This window comes from Phoca vitulina, unplaced genomic scaffold (assembly GCF_004348235.1).
Source record: "Phoca vitulina isolate PV1807 unplaced genomic scaffold, GSC_HSeal_1.0 scaffold14, whole genome shotgun sequence".
NCBI lineage: Eukaryota > Metazoa > Chordata > Mammalia > Carnivora > Phocidae > Phoca > Phoca vitulina.
This window is the reverse complement of record NW_022589717.1, coordinates 21,579,263-21,603,395: the sequence shown is the minus strand read 5'-3', so window position 1 is coordinate 21,603,395 and position 24,133 is coordinate 21,579,263. Positions and strand designations below refer to the sequence as shown.

Below are 24,133 nucleotides of genomic sequence, written 5' to 3'. Positions count from 1 at the left end.
AGGGGGGGAAATCGGAGGGGGAGAAGAACCATGAGAGACAATGGACTCTGAAAAACAAACTGAGGGTTCTAGAGGGGAGGGGGTTGGGGGATGGGTTAGCCTGGTGATGGGTATTGAGGAGGGCACGTTCTGCATGGAGCACTGGGTGTTATGCACAAACAATGAATCATGGAACACTATATCTAAAACTAATGATGTAATGTATGGGGATTAACATAACAATAAAAAAATTAAAAAAAAAAGTATATTATTCCTAGTGTGAAAGTATGAAAGTATCCTACTTGGTGTTACATATTGTGAAACTAGAGAAATAAATGAAATTAAGCCTTAGGATATCTAATTCTTTATTAAATACTTAAATATTATCTCCTTTTATCTGAAATACCAGGCATTTGTTGAGTTACATTTTTCTGATCCTCATTGAAAATTTGATTGACTACCGTTTCTTTGTAAGAGAAATGAGTCAGGTTAGAATCTGGGTCTGCTATTGTAAATTTAATTCTAGAGTAGACTAACTTTGAACAGATAGCAGTGCTGCTCCATCATTTAATTTAGGCCCCTCTCTGATTGGGATGTGCCACTGAGCTTAGAGGAAGTTGAGAGAGAGAATGACTCGCTTGTTATAACTTATTACCTGTGGTTGGTGTGGGGGGACTTCAGCATATGCCCTTTGGTTACTGCTCATTGTTTTAGCAACAGTTGGGTCTGGGATAGCAGTTGGCTGATGAACTAGAGTATGAAGTTAAGGCTAGTAAGCTGGAGAAGTTTATGAGGGAAGGTGTGCTCATTGTAAAGTGCAGTCTTTTTATACTTTGCTAGTGTGTAGCCCTTGAACATGGAAGCCATTTTTTTTCTCCAAAGATTTATTTGGGAGCAAGAGAGTGTGCACACGCAGAGGCGTGCACGAGTGGGAGGGACAGAGGGAGAGGGAGAATCTCAGACTCCCGGCTGAGCACAGAGCCTGGCATGGGGCTTGATCTCAAGACCCCAAGATAACGACCGGAGCCTAAGAGTTGGATGCCCAACTGATTGTACCACTCAGGCTCCCCAACATGGAAACCTTTTTTATTTTTTTTTTTAAAGATTTTATTTATTTATTTGACAGAGAGAGACACAGCGACAGAGGGAACACAAGCAGGGGGAGTGGGAGAGGGAGAAGCAGGCTTCCCGCCGAGCAGGGAGCCTGATGCGGGGCTCGATCCCAGGACCCTGGGATCATGACCTGAGCTGAAGGCAGACGCTTAACGACTGAGCCACCCGGGCGCCCCAAACTTTTTTTATTTATTTATTTATTTATTTATTTATTTATTTATTTAAAGATTTTATTTATTTATTTGACAGAGAGCACAAGCAGGGTGAGCTGCAGGCAGAGGCAGAGGGAGAAGCAGGCTTCCCGCTGAGCAGGGAGCCCGATGTAGGACTCGATCCCAGGACCCTGGGATCATCACCTGAGCCGAAGGCACACGCTTAACCAACCGAGCCACCTAGGCCTCCTCGAAGCCTTTTTTAAATTAACTTTTTGTTGCATTAATAACATTTCTCTTGTGTCATGTCTGGCTTAAGGAGGATAAGGCTTCAGTTAGGGAAGAATGCTGCATAATTATGGCACGATAGATAGGCATAGTTTACGTAATAAGGAGGAAAGACCAAGGATGTCACTCTACTCTTGTGCCTGGATTCTTTCTACATTCATATTGGTCAGTCCTGAAGTAGTGGGAGTTATGGGTGATTTTTTAGTCTAGACTGTAGATTGGGGTCTCTTAAATATTGCCACATTTAAGGACACAGATTGGGAGATTGTTCTGAAGACTAGAGATTGATTAATTAAGGAGGAATTGTAGGACAGAAGACTACGGTCTCCTTTCATCTTCCGTTCAGCCTGCCATCACTGTGTTCCTGCTTTGCCAATCTCTTGGCCACCCCAGGGTCTTTCCACTTGCTGTTCTCTCTGCCTGGAATACTGAATAGCCATGTGATTTGCTGTCTCATCACCTTTAATTCTTTATTGGAAAAGGCATCTTAGCAAGTCCTTTCCTCATCTCACTTTTTATTATTCAAGCCTATGTCTCAACGCTATCATTTCTGCTACCTGGAGCCCACCCCACCCTGGAGATAGCACTTATCATCATTTAACATACTGATTAGTTACAGTTACTTAGTTTGTGTCTGAGCTCATTATTGTGGAATATTTTGTTTAATGGAGCCTCATCTATATACTGAAAGAAAATTTTTATGTTAAATGTTAAATAAATTCAATTTTTCTATCCACCCAAATTTCAGTTTTTTTGTTTCTGTTTTTTGATGATGAGCCTTACACAAAGAATTACTGATAAAGTTTTTGATTTATATCTTAATATGCATACTTATGTGTTTGTGCATGTGCGTGCCGTGTTTGTGTGTGTGTGTGTGTGGGTGTGTTGTAAAAATACATCCTTATAATAAAGCTTGTATGAACTCACTGGAATATAGCTTTGACTTTTTGGAACGTAACTGTGACTTTGGAGATTTTTATGTGAGGTTAAGATCAGTTAATTGCATAAACACATTTTTGTACTTTTAATTATGGTTATATTTTTTTTGTAGGAGTAAAGCTACCACTGCTAATGATGTGAATGGAGTTAAAGCTTTGTCAAGTGATCAGGTATTTTTTTTTTTTTTAATGGTTTTAACCATTAAGTTCTTCCACATAAGAAAGCACATGAATTTAGTCTTAATTTTTTCTTGTACGTGTTCAATGGAGTCAGGATCATATGACTCTGAGAAAATTTTTGGTGACTTCCTAATTTTTTACCTTTTCTGCTTCGTTTGATTTTACTCTTATACGTATCTCAAGCAAAAATGTTTTAAAAGCGTTTCTGTTCTGTGTTGATTGGACTTCTGACTTTGTTTGTTTAGCACCCGAAAAACAGTGGGAACTCTTCTAGCCTCCCTTTGTCTAGAAAGGTTCTTAAGTCACTCAATCCAGCAGTCTATAGAAATGTGGAATATGAAATTTGGCTGAAGTCTAAGCAAGGTAAGTTAAACAATCTGTATTTTCCATAAATTTGCTTTGTGGCGTTTGAAAATAGCCAAGTCAACTTGGTATTTATACTGATATCGTTTACAGCTCAACAAAAACGTGATTATTCCATTGCTGCTGGCTTACAGTATGAAGTTGGAGATAAATGTCAAGTAAGTGATTATATAGAGGAAGGAAAGATTTTACTTGAAAATTTATTCTAATGGAAATTAAGAAGACAGTTCAAGTTTGAATGTGTTGTTAATTTGAGATTTCAGGATATACTTTACCACATACACATTTTAATAGTTGTAAATATTTAGGTTTTTGACCCATTAGAATAAGTTACCAAAATTGTATGTATGTAAAACCCATGGCGTCCCATCATGTGATCTTTAAGTACAGTGTCAGTCTTTGATACTACTTGTTTGAAAGCAATAAAATAACATCTTAGAGTTTTAGATATTTTCATTACAGTTGGCCGATTACTGAAATCTATTCAAACTTGACATTACAGACCAGTTTGTCCATTATAGGACAGTATAGGCCTGGAAGATTTTCATGGATACATAATGGTTTTCTGTTGGATTGAGGAAGAGCGAATAGTAGTGAAGGGAGTTTTGCCATTTATTTTGCGTAAACTATTGCTCTGGACTTAAGTAGCTGATTGTTAAAGGGGAAAGTTGGGTTAGATCAATTCTCAACTTGGAATGATTTTGCAATCCTCACTCCCCATTTGGCAGGGTTGCAGACAACTTTTGTAGTCACAACCAGGGAGGTGCTACTGACATCCATTGGGTAGAGGCCAGGGATACTGCTAAATATCGTATGGTGCACACGACACCCCCTCTTACCCCCTAGCAGAGAATTGTCCAGTTTAGTGTCAATATGCCAAGACTGGGTAATTTCTAAGGTTCCTTTTCTGTTTTTTGTCTATGAAAAAATAGTACTATTTCCAAAACAGAAATAACCTACGTACACAAAAATTTTATTTGGAGATAATTTTCATAAAAAATAGTTTTCATTGAAAAGTGTTGCCTTCTAAAAATTACTTTAAAGTAGGCATTGACAAACATTTTTGCTTGACTTGTGGAGGTAACACTCATTTCCTGTGTGGTAAAGGGGTTTGTGAAAAGTATCTGATTGACCAGGATTATATCAGCATCAATGATAGACTATCTTAAGAACTTTTAAGTGTTCTCATTCTGAGGTATTTGAAAGGAAAGGAAGAAGAGGATATGATTCATTTATGTTCTTCCTTATGGAATTGTCAGAAATGTGCTATAATTACAGAACAGAATTGTAGAATCTTTTGTTACAGTGATTTGGAAAACTTGGAATAAAACAGAAGAGAATCTAGGGCTTAGCGCCTCCCTCCCTGTCACTCCCCCTTAACAGAGAAGATTGCTTATCTTATGCTGCATCACTAAAACTATTATTTTAAGTCAAGTATATTTCCTTTTAGGTTGCAGTGCTTTTGGTAAAGTAGATGCTCTTGATAAAGTAGATGGCAAAGCAGATACATGTGTTAATTTTTTCCTTCTTAGAGTATTTTGTTTCTATACCTACTAGACTATCTCACTTGGGTAAAAAATTTAATTGAAATTCTATTATGGAAACTGCTATGACTCAAAGGTGACCTTTGTTTACTCAGGCATGTAAGATGTAGTTTAAACTTTTGATATAGATTAACTTCAGAAAGATCTGTTTTATTGCTAGACTGTTGAGAGGAAGGCACACTGTCCTTTTTTGGTTAATGAAGAATGAAACCTCAGCTTTAGGACTTGCATCTACTAATAAGAAGTAGGAGGTTAACTTAAAGCAGTGCTGCGTACATTGGACTCCTAGTGCAGTGATCAGCAGGTACCCTGTTCATTGAGTACCGTTTGACTCTCTAGGAAGAAACCTAAAGGCTTACTCTTGTCACAATTTACTATTGGGTAATATGAATTGTATATTAGAGAACACGTGATGAATCTATTTTTAGGGAGAAAAAGGTCACAGTTACGCATTTTAAATATTGGGAAAGTGAGAAGATAATAGTAATTATACTACTAGTTGCTCTCATTTATAGAGTGGTTGCTGTGTGTTAGTCAGTGCCCTTTCTGTATGTCATATGTTCCTCATTCCATCTCCATGAGTCCTATGATGTAGGTACTATTATTAGCTCCATTTTGCATGTGAGGACACTGAAGCATGAAACAAGTAATTTGCCAAAGGTCATCTTGCTGGTAAGTAGAAAAGATGGGCCTAGAATCCTGGTATGTGCAGTGCTGTTGCCCTTTGTTCAGAACCGGGGCATGCTCCCTCTCGTTTGGAGCCTTGATAGATTGTGTTCCTACTCCCTGAATTATTTACAGAAACAGTTTATAAAACTTTGGAAGTGTAAACAAAGAAGTCTTTATTTTAGCTAGAGGTACAGAGGTCTGGGCGGTCAGAAAAATACTATGGTGTACCGTTTTGAACTTGGTTTTGTTTTTAACAGTATATAGTCATTTTCTCTTGAATTGAAAACAAGATAAAAATTTAAATGGTGATTATTAATGCAAAGGAAGCAGGTGACTGATTTTTCTTTCTGGAATTGTTCAGCAGGTTAGGTTGGATCACGGTGGAAAATTTTCTAATGCAGACTTTCCAGGGGTTCACTCGGAGAATGGACCAGTTTTGGTTGAAGAACTTGGAAAGAAGTATGTACCACTCTTCAACTAAGGCATTTACTGTCTCTTCCATTTAGCCTATTGTAATCATGAGGATTTCTAAATGGCTCTGTGTATTTGTAAATTAACCAAAGGTATTGCCAATATGTAGAAAATGTATTCGTTTAGATCTCTTGAAACAGCAGTGTGAGTTCAAATTTTGTGTTTTGCATGTTAACGCATTTTAAAAACTTCTTTTGTTGTTTCCAGTTTAAAATGTGCCATTTGTCATAAAGGCAGTTTGGGAAATTGACTCTATTTTAACTATAAAGTGGGGATCACTGGAGGACAGGGACCATAGTCATTTCTAATTTTCACTTAGCACTGCATTGCATATAGTTGGTTTTCACTAAATGTTTGTCCCATGGAGTAGTAAAATACTATGGTTGACTTGCTGTTACACAGTCTTACTTTTTAGCACCTTTTGTTTCAATTGCTGCTGTCTTTGTTAGAAAAAAGGGTAGTAAGTCACACCTAAACTTTACTAGGGAAAATTTCAAACACACACACATGTAAAGGTGGTATAGTGAACCCCACTATAAGCATCACCCTGTTTCAGCAGCAGTGTTTGTCAGTCTTTTCTAATCTGTTCTCCTTAACCCCCTTTTTTAAAAACGGGAACGGAATTGAATATTTTAAAGCAAATCCCAGACATCACATCATTTTTTATAGACACTTAGATGCTTATATATTTCTCTGACATAATATGGACTCCTCCCTCCCCACCTTAGCTGTAGTACCATCAGCACATCTAACAGAATTAGTCATTCCTTTTTTATCCAGTCTTTTGGTAAGGTTGTGTTTAAGGCCTTTTAGTTTTCCATTTTTTTAGGTTAGAAAATAGGCTTTTTGATTTATGTCATCTCACTTGATTAGAATTACATCTGGAATGATAAATGCTTTGTACTTTAATTTTTAAATATAAGAACTAAAACTGTAATTTCTTTTATAAGTTAAAAATACTCATGCAGAATACTTAAGTAGATATTCTTACTAGGAATACTTTGTTGTTATAAATGTTTTTCTTTTGAAGACACTCCCCGAAGAACCTCAAACCACCTCCCTCTGAAAGCTGGAACACCGTATCAGGGAAGAAGATGAGAAAACCTTCCACTTCTGGACAAAATTTCCACTCTGGTTAGGATTATATCAAATTAATCTTTCTTCGGGGGGGGGGGGTAATGGTACTTGGGTTTTTTTTTTGTTGTTTTTTTGTTAATAAGAAAATCATGCGGTATTTTTGGCTTCTTGTCACAGACATGGATTACAGAGGGCCAAAGAATCCAAGCAAGCCAGTAAAAGCTCCATCAGCACTACCTCCTCGACTCCAGCATCCTTCGGGAGTAAGACAGCATGCATTCTGTAGTCATTCTGCAGGGTCACAGTCTCAGAAACCCTCCAGTGAGCACAAAAATCTTAGTAGGACACCCTCACAGATCATAAGGTAACCTTCCTGAATGCAAGGGAAATATAAATTGAGTAGCATTTCTTTTATCTGCCACATTACATGCATTTAAATCATTATAATTTTTTGTTTATTTACTTGTCTATAGTGTAATATTAGAAGTATTGTTGATAAAATACCATGTGAGGATTTTAGTTCTTTATAATTAAATGCATAATTCTCTTTAAATGAATCAAAGTAGTTTTTAGGGTAAGGCATTTTTAGTTTTGAATAATTTTTTTCAAATGATCCATGAGACCTTATCCTAGCCAAGTCTTATTCTTGCACTTAATAGTTTTCTGGTAGCTTGTGATTTGTTAAATACTAAACTCCAAATTGCATTTCTGTTCCTTGGTGGGAGATGTTCCCTTTATATAGGAACTTAACCAAAATGGTCAGTTTCCTTTGTTCTGATAAGTTTGGGTTGTTTGTGGTCATGTGCCTTGTATTGAATGGGGCTACAAGTTTATAAGTTAATGTAATCTTGCATATTAGCAATCTGAATGCCCAGAGACCGGTGAACTTCAGGATCATAATTTTCCTGTGCAGTGGATTTTATTTTTTCCCTAATCTACCTTTTTGTGGAGTAGTTTATAGCCCTTTGGAGGAACTTTGAGAGGGAGGGTGTGTCTTAAGTTGAGGCTGTCCTTTTCATGCAAACTTAGCCATGTCTCTTGGGTGCTGGAGCCCTCCTAGGTTACTGTGACCATTCATTGCCTTCCCCATTCCAAGCTTCTTCTCCCCAATTGCCTGAGCAGCTGTAGCATCAGCTTATGTGCTTGCCGTACTCTGGTCTTCAGTTCCTTTATTTCTGGCTTTTGGGTATTCCCCTTTCTTGGGAATGTACTTAACTTTTTTTTTTTTTTTTTTTAAAGATTTTCATTTATTTTAGAGAGCTTGCGAGTTGGGGAAGGGGCAGGGGGAGAAGGAGAGGGAGAGAATCTCAAGCAAACTTCCACTGAGTGGGGAGCCCGACATGGGCCTTAATCTCACAACCCTGAGATCATGACCTGAGCCAAAATCAGGAGTTGGATGCCTAACCAGCTGAGCCACCTGGGCGCCTCTTAACTTTTTGTCATTAAAGACAGCTTATGTAATGAAGATCTTCAAGACAGAGTTGTCGGTTCCTAGGCTGACATATGCCAAATACTGTATTAGTTTTCTGGGGCTATTGTAGCAAGGTACCACAGACTTCTGGCTCAAAACAGCAAATTTATTCTCACGGGTCTGGAGGCTGGCAGTCTGAAATCAAGTTGTGTCCGTAAGGCCATACTCTTTCTGAACACTCTAGGGGCAAGTCTGTTTCATACCCCTCTCCTGCTTCTGGTGTTGCCTACAGTCCTTGGTGTTCCTTGGCTTGTGGATGCATCACCCTGGTCTCTGCCTCCATCATCACATGGTGTTCTCCCTGTGTGTCTGTCTCTCTTCTAATAAGGATAGCAGTCATATTGGGTTTAGGGCCCACCCTACCCTAGTATGACCTCATCTTAACTTGATTACTTCTGTAAAGACCCTATTTATAAATAAAGTCATATGCACAGGTACCAGGGGTTAGGACTTGAATATATCTTTTTGGATTGCACACGTCAATCATAAAAACACCAGGACCTCGAGTCCATTACATTTTTCTTTTTAGTTTAACAAACTGTTGAGGATAGGAAACTACTTTATATTGTTCCAAGTCCAAAACATTCAGAAGTTTATTTATTCTGATAATTTTTCCTATCCCTGTTTTCCCAGTAATCTAATTTCCGTCTGCAGAGGCATCCAGTGTTCATAGATTCTTGTGTATCCCTGCCAGGATATTTTACATATGCATAAAAAGTACATGTGTATTCACAAACCAACTTTCCAAAAGTTCTAACGGGAACAAATGATTAAAAATGAGTCAGAAGAAAGATGTTACTTCATTCCTGAAGGTTGGTGATAGAAACACAATTCTGAGAATTGTCCTGGGTAAAGAGTGGTCAGGGCCTTGCCTTCTTGGCATGCCCAGCAACAGTGTGCAGGGTCGTTCAGGGATTGTGGTGGGTTATTGCTCCTAACAGACAGAATTGGAGCCATTAATCAACTGGTTGTGGGTAAAGTCTGTTGTTCGGACATTAGACTCCCCTAACATCTGGTGGCATCTTATTCAAAGCAGGCGAAGTACTTAAGAGGACTAACTTATTTTGAGTATTAACTTTGGAAACCTAAAAATAGGAAGTAAATATATGAAGGTCATAGGCAGAATTAAGATTTTCCTTAAATAAAGTCACTTTTTTAATAGATTAGAAGAGAAACATTTTTCCCCTTGAACACAAAGATACTCTTTAGTGTTTTAAATATTAAAGAAAATACACATAGACTACTAAATGGCTGATTTTATACTTTTGTTTACCACAAACTGAATTTATGGCCAGTGTTTTTGTGGTGTCGTATCCAATCTCCTAGGAATTGGTAGAATAATCAGACAGTTGTGAAATGTCTTTGTCTTCTTAGGATCTTTTTTATGTGTTAGCTATATACTTGCTGTATAAAAACACTTGATAGCAGAAGGCAGTGGGTAATATATAGACATGAAGCTTCAAAGAATTTTTGACATTGTAACTGATTACATGGGAACCTACTTGGATTTGCAGTTAAGTGTGCCTTCTCCACTGTGGTTGAGAGTGAATTTTACTAGCATATTGAAACAAATTTAGAGACTGCTGATGACTATTCGCAATAAGAGTTTTAAAAAAAATCTAAAGTATGGAATTTGTAGCTAATAGTCCAGTTGATTTAAGCCCATTACTTTATCTTGACTTTATTTCTTATATTTAACACGTCAGTTTTGAAGTCTTTTAGGTACAGAATAAAAGAACTGTAATGTTGGGCCTTATGACCTCTCACTTTTTCATTTCTTACTGGTATTGGTCTCTCTCTTTGGAGATAAAATATAACACAAACCAGTGCAGGATTGCCATGTATGCTTTCACCATGCACATGCTGAAACGGAGTAATGTCATTGCTGCATGTGTCCGCTCCAGCTAACTGCAGATAGGAAGGATTTGGTTCTTGCCATGTGTTGGGTGAGGGTGTACAGTTTGGGTGATGGGACATGGTGGTGAGGTAGTGTTAGCTTTCCAGGGATGCCTGGCACTTACTGAATCCTCTCTGGGGTCTGAGAAAGACTGGTCTAAGATGGTGAGGGTCCACATTTGCTCCTCTGCCTTTTTTTCCCCCAACTGGGGTTGACATCTGCCCTATTGGAGTTAGGGTGTGATTTTAAGTGGGACTATATGAGGACATGAAATGGCTATTCTTTATTTTGGAGGTAAAAAAAAAAAAAAAAATCAAATGGTATCATTGTGTCCTCATTTATTTATTTATTTTTTAAAAGATTTATTTATTTACTTTTGGGTGGGGGTCAGGGCAGAGGGAGGAGAGAATCCAAGCAGATTCCCCGCTAAGCTTTGAGCCAGCCGTGGGCTTGATATAATGACCCTGAGATCATGACCTGAGCTGAAATCAAGAGTCAAATGCACTTAGGTGCCCCCGTGTCCTCACTTTTAAAAGGAAGATTATATGTCTTGGTATTGTGACCATGTATTTTTCCTGTAGGTTTTGGATTTTCATTTTCCACTGTTGTGGAACTGGTAGACATCGTGGAAGTAGTATTCATATTGCCTATAATAGGTACAAGCCATATAAACACATTAGGGTTTTGGTATAGACTACTGAATTATTCACGAATTTCTTGTCATCCTTCTCGGACCAAAATTACATTGAGATGATGGCAGTCTTATCTGGGCAGTTCTTATCTAGTCTGGTGTATTTTAATTTTTATGCTTTCTAGCTTTCTATCTCTCTCATTGGTATCATCAAAAAGCAGGAGGATAGTCCTAGAGTCTGCTTTGAATGTTGCAGGTATAGAAATGAAATGGGGTACAGAAAATGAGAGTGCTTTTGAGATCCAAACTAATAACTTTCCCTTTCTTTTGAAAGTGAATTTCATGATAGTATTGGACTATGGCATAAAGAGTATATATAGTGCTTAAATTTCTCTCCTGATGAAAAGAAAAAAAAATCTGTTATTTCTGTACCACTTGGAAGTGAATTCTATTTTTCTTTTCTTTTTTCTTTCTTTTTTTCTCCTATTGTTAGTCTTGACTCTCTCATGTGGCCTAGGCTACAGGAGCTTCCATTTACTAAACATTTATTAGTCAGGCTGCCAAAAGTTCTATAATGTCACAGTGTAGCTAAATTAGTCAAATATTTGTATTGCAAAAAAGTTATTTTAGGTACTCAGTACACTTTGTCTTTTTTTTCATGACGAGAATGTTTTATTTGACAGAAAACCCGATCGTGAGAGAGCTGAGGATTTTGATCACACGAGTCGAGAATCTAACTATTTTGGCCTCTCCCCAGAAGAGCGCAGAGAGAAGCAAGCTATAGAAGAATCTCGTTTACTCTATGAGATTCAGAACAGAGATGAACAGGCTTTCCCAGCCCTTTCCGTATGTATGAAAAGAGATTTTAAAAGTTGTTTAGAAGTCTCTCCTTAATATAGTGTTTATGTTAAACTACAGTTTCTAATGGTAGACTAGTAATTTTTAAACTGAAAGGTACCTTAAAGATCATGTAATTGCCCCTCAGTTTCACATTTTTCATGAGGAAGATGAGGTGTGAAGATATTACTTGTTGGCAGAGTGGAGGCAAGTAACTTGGTTAGCTCACTAGTATTTTCTCTTGAACCACAACAAAATACATTTATTTTGCTAGCTAAAGTTATGCAATAGAGGTTCACATTCAGTAAACAAGATACGTCTATAAACTCGTTTCAGTGTCCTTTACTAAACACCCCAGGACCTAATTAATAGATACAGAAAGAATTGTCATTCAGAGTGTTTGCTGTCGGAAGTGGTAGTCCATGTAATCCAGTGGCTTTGCCCTCACTATGTGTGTCAGTTGCTGGGCTGTGATGGATACTTCTCTGATGAAAGAAGTGTTCTCTATCCTTGGGTCTCTTAATTCTAGTGGGGGAGTCAGAAGGGAAGACAGTTCTCATGTAAAGTGAGGTAACTAACTCAGTTTGGGGCACTGGGGACCCTGTGCCTATGGTCTTTTAAATACTGGTAAGTGTACCAAGTACCGTGTGTTTCAGAATGGTGGTGGGACACTTTTTCTTAACAGTGGATTAAACAAACAAAATGGAATATTACAGGATGGCACCAGGTATACCAGTATAAAACATTAAAGCACCATACACTCAATTCTCTGGCCTCTGTGGAATCCTTCAGAGGCGTGAGATGCTCAGTTGAAACCACTGATCTGGAATAGTAGTTCAGTCTGGCCACAGAGGTTGGAGCTTAGGAATTATTGGAAGATGTGCCCAAATCCATGTGTGCATTATGCTAAGTATATTTGTCTCTATGTGATAGATGTTATTTTCCCATAACATTTAGATAATAAAGAAGTACAAATCATTTATGCTTGTATCCTAGCTATTTGTTCTGTTGTTGTTACTGTTGTTGTTGTTATGGTAAAATACAACTAGTGTATGTGAGTGGTAAAAAATACAACTAGTGTAATGTGGGAATAAATTGAAATTTTTTGATTGTTAAAATGGGTCATCACACTCGCCATTTTTAGGCCTGTCTTGGACTTGATAGTGACTCAGGTTTGTCTTCTAGAAAACTCTTGTCACAGAAGGCTGAGTTCTTGTTCTCAGCTGTGTGCAACATTTACTCACAGACAGCTAGAGAAGGAAAAGATTTTCAGTGATAGTTTAGCTTAGAAACCTGACTTTGTCCCTTTGTTTTCCCAGTTAGAAGGTTGGATCTCATGCAGACCTTAAGGATTTGCTGATGGTCAGCATTTCAGTGGGAAGAATCCTAGTGTACTGTATCTGCTAATTTGCACTTGGGTATTTTTTCCCTCAGAAAGGTCTGTGGCCTACAATGAGCTTTTGAAGGTTGGTATGAAGGATGCTGTTCTTGGTGCAAAGAATATAAGTGTAATACGTTGCAAGGTAAAGATTTGGTCAGGGTGGCTTCCTGAAGAAGGGGTATGAAGAAGTCGCACTACTAATTTAGGCTATAGGTCTGATTGCCTAATATTTTTGACTTATTAATAAGCCTGTTGCTCTAGACTATTTAATTAAACAGGAACCCAGTGTCCTATTTTTTGTAGTTTTGGAAGTATAAAGACATAGGGCTATGAATTTTGAGACTTCTAATCAGATGTACGAAAAGTAAGATGAATTATAAGACTTTTGTTCATACATTTGTGGGTAAATCTTTAAAACAAAGTGTTGGGTTTTCATTTTAAGAGCTCGTCAGTCAGTCAGTCAGCTTCTCAGAGTAGCAACCCATGTGTCCAGAGAAAATCATCACATGTAAGTGACAGAAAAGGAAGCAGGCGGAGAACGGATACCGAAGAACGGAAAGATAAAGGTATGTTATTTCATCATTTGAAAGCAGATGCTAGAGCTCTGTGTCTGGTTTAAAGTCATAGGTTGGGAAAGAATCCTTTCTAAATCATTAAGTAGTGTAACAGTCACATATCTCCCCATTGCAGAGGAACATTGACTCAGGCCAAAGCATATTAAATGTTATTCCAAAAACTGCATTTTTCATTGACTAAACACAGTTGAAGTAGTACTTTTGGTTTGTCTTCATATTTTGTTGTTCCGTCCACAGACCTGTCTAGTGGCTGATACCGGCCTTTTTTTTTTTTTTTTTATCTTGATCTGTTACAGACTCTGTTCATGGACATACTCATTTGGATAAAAAACCTGAGCCAAGCACATTGGAGGTAAATGTTTTAAATAATAATTACATCTTTTTTTTCCCCTCCTTAAACATGATAAAATAGCAGGAAGAAGTAGAAGGAAAAGCTGGAGATGATTTTATCATTTCATAACTGTTATGGAAGTAGAAAAGCAGAGAAAAAGTGGGGAAAAGATGCTCGTACTTGAGGAGAAGTCACTCACAAATTATAACCCATTTCTTTATGATGACCTTTCTGAATCAGTGGAAAGTAGCTTTTACTTTCCATTATTCTATAGTAGACTGCAATTTTTAAAGATTTTTGAAACCATATCCCCAGTAAAAACTGCCTAGTAGTTTGATATGATCAGGATGTGCAGGCCAAGTTACCTGTTGAAGATCAGATATAATTGAAAAAATACTGAGTCATGAGAGGGTTCAGTCAGGTGCAGGTAGGGTAAGCTGTATAGGCAGCCATGATTATTCTAGAATGTGGGTCTTTGAAATATAAAATTTCGTGTTTCTTGTTTCCAAAGAACATTAGTGATGATAAATGTGCAAGAGTTCCGTCACCATCAAAGTCAAAGAAATTAGAGTGCCCACCTGCAGAGCAAGTAAGTACATTGTTGTTTTTGACATCGAATGCTTCATTCTCTGGGTTTCTTACGTCTTTAAATGATCATCTGAAAACAGAAAATGGGAAGACTTCCTCTAGCATCTTAATTTGGGTGCAGTTGTGATTAATCTATAATTTTTTTTGTTGCTTATTTAGTCTAGAATGTTTTCAGTTTTTGTGGATTTTTGTTGTTGTTGTTGTTTGTAAGTAATCCTAAACCCACCGTGGGGCTCAAACTCAGAACCCTGAGATCAAGAGCTGCAGGCTCTAGTGACTGAGCCAGCCAGGTGCCTCCGTGAAATGTTAATTTTTATAACGCCATTTTTTGGACATAGAAGCCATACTTCTGAATTGATCTCAAATAAGTTTATATTTGGTATCTTGTGTTATCTTTGTGGTGGGTTGGGTTGGCTTGAAAATTAGATTTTTGGAGGGAAATTACAAATTTCTACTTTTAAGGAGTTATCTGAATCTTTAACAATTATTTCGTAGAAGGGAGGGAATGTAATGATTGAAGAGGTTAGAAAAATACATTTAGAAAGCAGTACCACCAATTTACAAATGTAATGAAGAAGGAACTTGAGTTCTGTCAGACGTTTTGGTGATTCTCAGTCTAATACAGGAGTAAAGTTCTTAGTCTTTCCTTGCCTTTCAGTTAACATCCTTCATGTCACTTGGAGAGCATACAGTTTAGGGTATGTCTTTGTGTGAGGAGCAATTCAACATAACGCAGGAATTTCAAAATGATTTCAGTGATTTTTGCGTTCTTTCCTTAAAAGCATAATATTCAGGTTGCTTTAGAGTTTGTTTATATCTCTTCCAGTGTCTTCTGTGACTTTGGTAGGCAGTCCCTGGTTAGGATCAAATTTGTTTGTGTGGAATTTTTAGCTACTGTGTTTTTCTTTCATTTCTAAGATCAGAAAGACCATTTATATAGAAACTACAGTTAAGTAAAAGGCAGCTGAGTGTACATTTGGTGTTAAAATTAGTGTTAAGCAAAATGAACTCTTGTCTTTTTCCACCCCCCTCTCTCGAAGAAGCCAGCAGAACACGTGTCTTTGTCACACCCAGCTCCCCTTCTAGTTTCTCCAGAGGTTCATCTAAGTGCTGCCCCTGCGGTGCCTTCTTTACCAACCACTGTGCCGGCCTGGCCAAGTGAGCCTACCACTTTTGGACCAACAGGTTAGCTAAGAATTAAAAAGTTCCTTGAACCGACCAACAAAAGCCCTCCAAGTCAGCGACTTCAGGGTCAATTTATTATTAGTATTATTTAATGTTTTATTTTACTTTTTAAAGTAACCTTTACACCCAGCACAGGGCTTGAACTCCCAATCCCTCACGATCCAGAATCGCATGTGCTACTGCCGACTGAGACTGAGCCAGCCAGGCGCCCCAGAGCTTTCAGATTCTTAATAGCTTGAACTCAGAGCACGGTTAGCTGTGTAGAGCCTCACAGAGCTTTTTGTGGTCCTCTGCTTTGCTCTGCTTCCAGTGTGGGAGGGCCATTTTAATTTGATACTCATTTGAGATAGGCCCTCAGAATCTCAGGAGCACGGTGTTTTCTCCCCTGCGTTCAGCACCGACACCACAGTTAGCATTTCCCGCCGACCAGCTCTGTATACCCCCTGCCCAGCCATTGAACCTATTGCCTGGTTCTGTGTCTTGCTCATGTCTGTAAGAGCTACTACTAGAAGACACTGACTCAAAGCTTGTTTCCTGGGCCCATTGCCGCCTCTGTGTCTAGGAGGGTTCTTGGTTGATATAAAAGGTACTACTTCAGATTCCTTATATACCATTTTATCAGCTATGTCAGTTGTACGGCATTTTTTTTTTTTTACTTTTCAGCTTAATGTAACCTTATATTTGTAGGGAGAAACATTTTCACCTTTTTATAGTTTGTGACTCCTTTCCTTCTATTTTGTAGGTGTCCCTGCTCAAATTCCTGTTTTGTCAGTGACACAGACTCTGACCACTGGACCTGATTCTGCTGTGTCCCAAGCTCATTTAACACCCTCTCCAGTCCCTGTGTCAATACAGGCAGTTAACCAGCCCTTGATGCCTTTGCCTCAGACATTGAGCCTTTACCAAGACCCACTCTACCCTGGGTTTCCTTATAATGAAAAAGGAGATCGAGCCATTGCACCACCTTATTCACTGTGTCACACTGGGGAGGACCTGCCTAAAGGTGAGATCCTTCTCTGATGTGTACTCAATTTTATTTATCGAGTACTGATAGGGGTTCAGTGGGAAATGTGAATAGAAGTCAGAGGTTATGTTACTGAGTAAGCCTAAGGACTGACTTTGAGAAAGAGAGAGGAGATTTGGCTCTCAGTCATTTACTTTCTTGTTTCAGCTTGGGTTTGATTGGAATATGGTTTTTGTATGTGTAGTAACTGTCCCTCCCTTGTGTCATTTTTTTCAAAAACAGCCTAAAACCATTTTGAATTAAATCTTAATAAGGTCACTAACTATGTAACTTAAACATCACTGAGTTTTCTCATCACTGGACTGGGTTTTGAAACTACTCCTGTTATTTCATGTATGAAAAAATGCTAAGAAAATATAACAATATATTATTTTTTAAGAATTTCTTTTAAATTTGCCTTTTTTTTTAAAGGAATTTTAGTTTGCAAAATTTCGTATCTGTAGAAAAATTGAACAGTCATGGATTTTTGTGGCTAATTTTGTTAGTGGTTTGATGTTTGAGTCTATGGATAACTGGTTAATGTCAAATGAATACCTACTAATCTTTTGTTATTAATGAGTTAGGTTTATGTTGATTTTACCCATATCCCCCAACATTTTTATTTCATAATTTTTAAAACCCCACAGAGTTAAAAAAGAAATAAAATGAACACCTGAGTTTCCCTCATACAAAATTAATTTTAATCAGATAAAAATCTCAGTTTAAGCCATTTTCGGACTTAGGTGTTAGGAAAGACAAAGCATATTCAACCTGGAATTACCCTATAGTAACAGAGCTTGGTTTTGGTTATATTACGGTTTTTATCTATGTTTTATATCACAGGCTAGAGAAAACAATTTCAGTAGGCAGAATTGTCTTTAGAGCTATATATGGTTTGGGGATGGTGGGGCGGGGGAACCTTTTTAATGTATAATTTTAATGAGTGATTATTATGTTATTTTTAGATAAGAACATTCTTCGATTCTTCTTTAATCTTGGTGTAAAGGTATTTATATTTTATCATTTTAAATAAGTGATTTTTAAGTTAATACTGTTTTAAATTGTATTTAAATAATCTTAACTCTTACCTTGTCGGTGAATGACCTAAGGTTTACTAAATCACATTTTAAGAACTAGGATTTTCAGTACTGTAGTTTGTTTTTAGTGGTGGTTGAGGCTGCAGTATTTGCTTGCTTTTCCTTTTAATTGGCGATGGTTTAACCCTGTGAGTATATTCAGGAAATAGTCCTCGTCCCCTGGGCAGCCTAGTGAAAATGCCCTCATTGAGGAATTTAATGAAAGATCTGGGTTTGAAATTCTGTTCCATCACTTTTTAGCTGTATATCCCTGGGCAAGTCATTTAATGTATCTTAGCCTAGCTTTTTTCATTGGTGTTATGTGGATAATATTCTTCCATCTGCCTCATTTAAAAGGATCAAAGGAAAGCACTTGTAAAAGTTCTCCTGTGGAGGTGGTGTGTTCACTAGCAGAGCAGAGGTATCCTTTGGGAAGTGGTCAGCCTAGAAATAGCTTGTCATAGAGAGGTTGGAGAACTCTATGTTCTTGTCAGTGCTGTATTATCTCCTGTTTTGGGTTAATTTCTGTGGGTTTTAGACCATTAAAACATGAAGTAAGGTGCCTTCCTGTAGCCTACTGGTCATTTCATAAAAGGAGACTTAGTTAATTTTATCGTCTGCAGTATTCATTGTCTAGTTTTATATTTAACTAGTTAATGTTGGCTTCAGCTAATTGGTTAATTTGCCAATTAACTGGTAAATTTTTCTTTATGTTTGGAGTTTAGCTGGCCCTTTGCAGGGGGAAAGATTTGGTTTATTTTGAGTTATTTCCCTTCTCTGACTGGAGATCTAACATTAATCTGTGCAGTTGGAATGTTCTCAAGGCTCCTGAACCTGTAGAGCCCTAACCTTGGGGATCTTCTACCTCTATACCAGTGTTTTTCTGGTAGAACAGAAAGGTCCAGACCAATTAACTAGTTGACATGGGGTCACACAGTGAGTTAGTGGTAGAGCCAGAACACGAATGCAGGTCAAGCTAGAGAGCCAGTGATTGAGATACTTAAAGCTGGAGGCTCAAGTACTTGATGGTGGTTGTTTCTGGGATCTTTATCACCCAAAACTGTTTCCATGCAGTTATATCCAAAGGATGGAGTTAGTGATCCTGATAATCTGTGGGTGAGTTCATCATATTGTCTCCTCATCACCTCAATACCAGGACTTTGGGTTGTTTTCAGGATAGGAATAAAAATGGAATCTTAGAACAGTGACTTATTTTTGTAATTCCTTTTCATGTTACATATCACAGTGATGATATGGTCTTGGCAGGCATGAGAAACTTGAAGCACTCGCTCTAAACTCCCCCCCCCCCCCCTTTTGTTAGTGTAACTGTTTTTTTTTTCTCTTTCAGGCATATAGTTGTCCTATGTGGGCCCCGCATTCTTACCTGTACCCTCTGCACCAGGCCTACCTGGCAGCCTGCAGGATGTACCCAAAGGTCTCTGTCCCCGTGTATCCTCCAAATCCTTGGTTCCAGGAAGCTCCTTCTGCTCAGAACGAAAGTGATTGTACCTGTACCGATGCACACTTTCCTATGCAGGCTGAGGCCAGTGTTAATGGTCAGATGCCCCAGGCAGAGATTGGACCGCCAACATTTTCTTCACCTCTGGTTATCCCTCCATCTCAGGTGTCTGAAAGTCATGGACCGTTGTCTTACCAGGCTGATCTTGAATCTGAAAACTCTGGGCAGCTTCTTCATGCTGAATATGAGGAGTCACTGAGTGGCAAGAATATGTTCCCGCAACCGTCCTTTGGACCGAATCCATTCTTAGGCCCAGTTCCCATTGCACCTCCTTTCTTTCCTCATGTTTGGTATGGGTATCCTTTCCAGGGATTTATAGAAAATCCAGTCATGCGGCAGAATATTGTTCTGCCCTCTGATGAGAAAGAATTGGATCTGCCCCTGGAAAATCTGGATCTGTCTAAAGAATGTGGTTCAGTTTCCACAGTAGATGAGTTTCAGGAGGCCAGAGGTGAAGGCGCACATTCTGTCCCTGAAGCAAGTGCTAGTAAGCATGAAGGCCGGGCGGAGCAGTCATCCCAGACACCCAAGGCAGATCTGGCATTGGCTTCCATCCCTCCTGTAGCAGAGGAGAAGGCCCATCTTCCCACTCAGATTCTAAACAGAGAGAGAGAAACTGTGCCTGTTGAACTTGAGCCTAAAAGGACCATTCCAAGTCTGAAAGAAAAATCAGAAAAAGTGAAAGATCCTAAGACTGCTGCTGATGTGGTCAGTGGGGCCAACTCTGTGGATAGCAGAGTGCAAAGACCAAAAGAAGAGAGTTCGGAAGATGAAAACGAAGTGTCTAATATTCTGAGAAGCGGTCGATCCAAGCAGTTTTATAATCAGACTTACGGAGGCAGGAAGTACAAAAGTGATTGGGGCTCTTCTGGTAGAGGAGGATATCAGCATGCGAGAGGTGAGGAGTCCTGGAAAGGGCAGCCGAGCAGAAGCCGAGATGAAGGTTATCAGTACCATCGAAATGTCCGAGGACGGCCTTATCGCGGGGATAGGAGGAGATCGGGGATGGGAGATGGCCATCGGGGGCAAAACGCTTGACAGTTGATGCTGTGGTATTTTAGGGCAGAAACCTCTTCTTAGGTGGAATGTTTCTGAAGGCTTTAAGAAAATACATTAAAATAAAAACCCAAATTGGAACTATCTCCTCCCCTCCCCCTTGACCCTCACTCCCATCTTGGACAAAATTTTGGATATGTGTTCAAGGGGCAAGTCAGTTCCTGGCATTGCCATTTTTCTTTGTTCAGAATCTGTTTATCAGGTAACTGCCCCCATAAAAAGTAGAAAATAAGTTTGTTAAAGTATTTTTTATAAACAGCTTATAATATAAAACTTAGATTTAGTGTTTGGTTTTTTCCTTATATAAGTTTAATTTCAGATGTTGGAAATGTGTGCTTTATAGTGTTTACTAAAGTGACAAGAAAAATACCATTTGACACACTGTAGATTCCAAAACCTAACATTGCACCAAATAGAAACATATATTTTATTATGCAATGCCTTAGTCATAAACTGGGCTCAAATAATTCTTAGCCTAAAACACTGTTGTCTTTTGAAATGCTTCCAACCCAAAGGCCTTTCATCTCAATATCTGTCAAACTTGAATAATGTCTTCTCTTTAATATTACACATAAGGCAGCCTATTAACCTGTGTCTTAGAAATGTTGTATATAGTTCTTTTAATATTCATAGGGTATATTTTTGAATTTTGGTGAGTATTTGTTGAACTTGAGATCGCATACAAGACAGATGTTTAAGAAATAATAGGAAATCTAATGAAATGGCTGTTTCCACCAAGAATTCCTAGCACTGGTGTAAATATCATGGTGCCTACTTGAAAGAAATGTAGATGCTATGCATTTTGAAAATAATCTGCATCTGTTAAAACTGCAGAAGTTTTTTAATGCCACTTTAACACTAATGCACTGACAGATTTAAATATTTTGTGAGAAGAAATGTTGAAAATTTTTAGCTTGACAGGTTTCTATGGAGTTACTGTGTTTTCTTTTTCTCTTTGCACCATTGGTTATGTGTATCACTTTACATTTGCATGTTCACCTTGTCACTCGCCTGGAACTATTGTACAAAAAAAGGATGATTGTGATTCCTAGTTCTTTTCTAGAGGATGCTGCTAGAAACAGGTTGCTTTGCATTTTATGGCTTGTTTACCTTTTCGGTAACCTAGCTCTTCTGATCCTGCTTCTTTTCAGTCTTGGCAGTATTCACAGAAATTCCCTTTGCATGTTGCACTCTATTCTCAGTTGGAGATTTAACTCTGAATCAACACAGTATTCATGCATCTGTGTTACTCTATAAATAACTGTAGCTTGTGGTTCTTATTTGTACATACCAATGTGAAAATCTACCCTTTTTTTAATGTTCTCTTTTGATCAGGAAATTTGAGTGCTATGCAAATAATGTAGTAATTTCTCTTTGCATGCCATTTGTAATATACCTAGCCAAAAATAGATTTTTGTTTTTTAAAGGCAGATTACTTTTAGAGGCAAATACAATTCACTTGAATTTGACAAACTGAAGCAGATGAGTTTTCTGGGTTCTCTGATTACCCACAGGAATGTTTGGATGCCAGCTAGGCTCAGTTGAATCTCCACTGTACTGTAATAATGGTTATTTACCTCTGTGTTGTTTTAATTACCTAATGTCTGTGTAACTGCTGATTTGAGTAGTGATTAGCATTTAGATGTTTTGTAACATAGGATTTTAGAGAGCACTTTGAAAGATAACATTTTATTATGATGGTGCTAGGTAAAAATTTGTAAAAGATGGATGGTTGTGTAGAAAAGAAAAAAATTTCATGAGAACTTGGTGAAAAGTTTCTTTTTGTCACCTTCTAAGCTAGAACAATTGGGGAAGGCACTGCCGAAGCCATTTTTTTCTTGGTTAACATCAACAGGTGTTAATGGAATGAGAAGATTATAGGGTCTCTCCACTTTCAGCTGATGCTTTTTTATGTCACATTAGCTTACCTGATAATTTTTATGAAAACACATTTAGATATAATGACCAGATTTAAAAGTGCAGTAGAAGTTTGATCTCAGGAGTCCAAAAGAAATTGTTATTTCCACTGTCTTTCGTTTTATTGACTGAGATTGGATCTCCGTTTGAAATGTCTAAAACGTGGATAGGAAAGAGTACCGTTCATTTCTTCACTGTCACTCTGTCTTACCTCAGTTGAGTAACAGAATACTCTCTAATTCCTGCAGGAAATACTGATTTGCTTCCTGTTTCCCATATCTTACCTCCAGGACATGATGGAAACAGTGCTGAAAGAGAACTTTAGCAGATTGTACTTTACGCAGTGACCTCTGGAATAAAAGAACTCTGACTTTTGATATTTAGTTTTAAAATTAGTCTTTGCATGAAGGTCAGTTTTATTTTTTTCCTTTAGTTTTGTTTTAAATGTATTACTAGTGCAGGGGATTTTGCCTTATGCTGAGGTCAAACTAGGGCCAAGCAAGCTTTTGTCCTCCTTCATTCTAACTGAGTCATAAGGTATGCTGACATGAGATATGTTTCTGTATAAGAGAAAAACAGAAGCTTAGGAGTGAGAATCATTTGTGTTGTGAGTTAGAAATTATGGAACTTCACGGTATTATGATTATACACATTTTGAAGAACAGATGTTTAGAATGACCAAAGCTCACCTGTTGATTTTTGTTAGTTGCTTTTGCTGAACTTGGTCCCTGTCCCTTTCCTTTTAGTATCGTGTGTATTTCTCTTCAAGTCCAGTTTCCTCTCAGTTACATCTTCAGCCCTTGTTCCATGTACTCCCTGGCAGTAGGATGCTAGCATCTGTGCAGTCCTTGTCTTGTTTCCTGATAACCCGTATGTTCGTTTTCATGGCTGACCTAAGCCCAGACCCTGTCTTGACTTGGCAGGAGTAGGTCTTCCCCAACCACAATGTTGATAACAGCTTATTTGATGCAAACTATGTATATTCTTGCAGTGTGTTTCCTTTGTGACTCAAGGTTGAATTAAGATGCCTGTGAACTGCAAACTTGCTTATGATTGACTTGGTGCAATAAAGTTCCTTTCTAACCATTTCTGGTTTAGAAAACATTCAGCCATCCTAGAAACTAGCAATATTTATTTATGCCTCATTTATTTTACCTTTGGTTTTAGATGAGGTAACCTTAGTCTTTCACTTATGGGTACTAAGCAAGGTCCATTTTAGTGTAGCTAAAGAGAATGCATATTTGGCTACACGATTTCTGTTTACTGTATTTTGCTTCCTATTTAATGTCTAAATGCTATTGTGTTCTTGTTTAAAATCTTAGTAATGGCTCAGTTCCAGTATGTCAGTTTCAAAGAACTAAGGTTTTGCTACTAGTATCAGCCATTTACTTTCCCACTAATTGGGATTTCCCACTAATTGGGAATTTTTTTCCCCCCTGAAGTGTAAGTTTTAGAAAATCTTAGAAGAGGGGTGGGTGCATGTCTTAATGCTGGGAAACAGCAACTTTGGGGTTGAATTTACTTGAATGGATTAAAAATTGCATTGTTACAGAGCTAGAAGAAAATTTATGTATGAAAAATGATAGCCTTACACTGAGTACAAATAATACTTAAAAGCATGTGAAGATGTGATCATTTGTGATGTTACTTGTAAAAAAAAGTATATATACATATCTTTTGAAGTGTTGAAAGGAAAATAGTACTTTATATTCTTTATCATATCACTTTTTGTAAGTGTTGAATATATTCCTGTTTATTTTTCTATGTTCTGTTTTGTAGCCTTAAGAAGTGTTTCAAACATATCTGAATGTATAAAACAAGAGTAAATGCCCTACATGGTGTGATGCTGCATTATATATAAAACTGTGTGCATATATTAAATTTTGTCTCTT

At 37.9% G+C, this 24,133-nt stretch overlaps 1 protein-coding gene across 4 annotated transcripts in view; it reads left to right on the top strand.

Annotated features, from left to right (window-relative positions):
• OTUD4 (OTU deubiquitinase 4) overlaps nt 1–24,133 on the top strand; it is a 43,519-nt gene extending 19,386 nt beyond the window's left edge. For 2 of the 4 annotated variants that reach the window (XM_032412924.1, XM_032412927.1), the window contains exons 8-21: nt 2,584–2,641; nt 2,896–3,013; nt 3,107–3,171; nt 5,588–5,685; nt 6,728–6,831; nt 6,952–7,138; nt 11,457–11,619; nt 13,434–13,557; nt 13,863–13,918; nt 14,409–14,486; nt 15,526–15,670; nt 16,413–16,673; nt 17,639–17,679; nt 19,098–24,133. In XM_032412924.1, the coding sequence (XP_032268815.1) occupies nt 2,584–2,641; nt 2,896–3,013; nt 3,107–3,171; nt 5,588–5,685; nt 6,728–6,831; nt 6,952–7,138; nt 11,457–11,619; nt 13,434–13,557; nt 13,863–13,918; nt 14,409–14,486; nt 15,526–15,670; nt 16,413–16,673; nt 17,639–17,679; nt 19,098–20,306 (2,707 nt within the window). In that variant the 3' untranslated portion in view covers nt 20,307–24,133. The remainder of the gene's footprint in view (nt 1–2,583; nt 2,642–2,895; nt 3,014–3,106; nt 3,172–5,587; nt 5,686–6,727; nt 6,832–6,951; nt 7,139–11,456; nt 11,620–13,433; nt 13,558–13,862; nt 13,919–14,408; nt 14,487–15,525; nt 15,671–16,412; nt 16,674–17,638; nt 17,680–19,097) is intronic. The other 2 variants (XM_032412925.1, XM_032412926.1) reach the window with 2 other exon arrangements.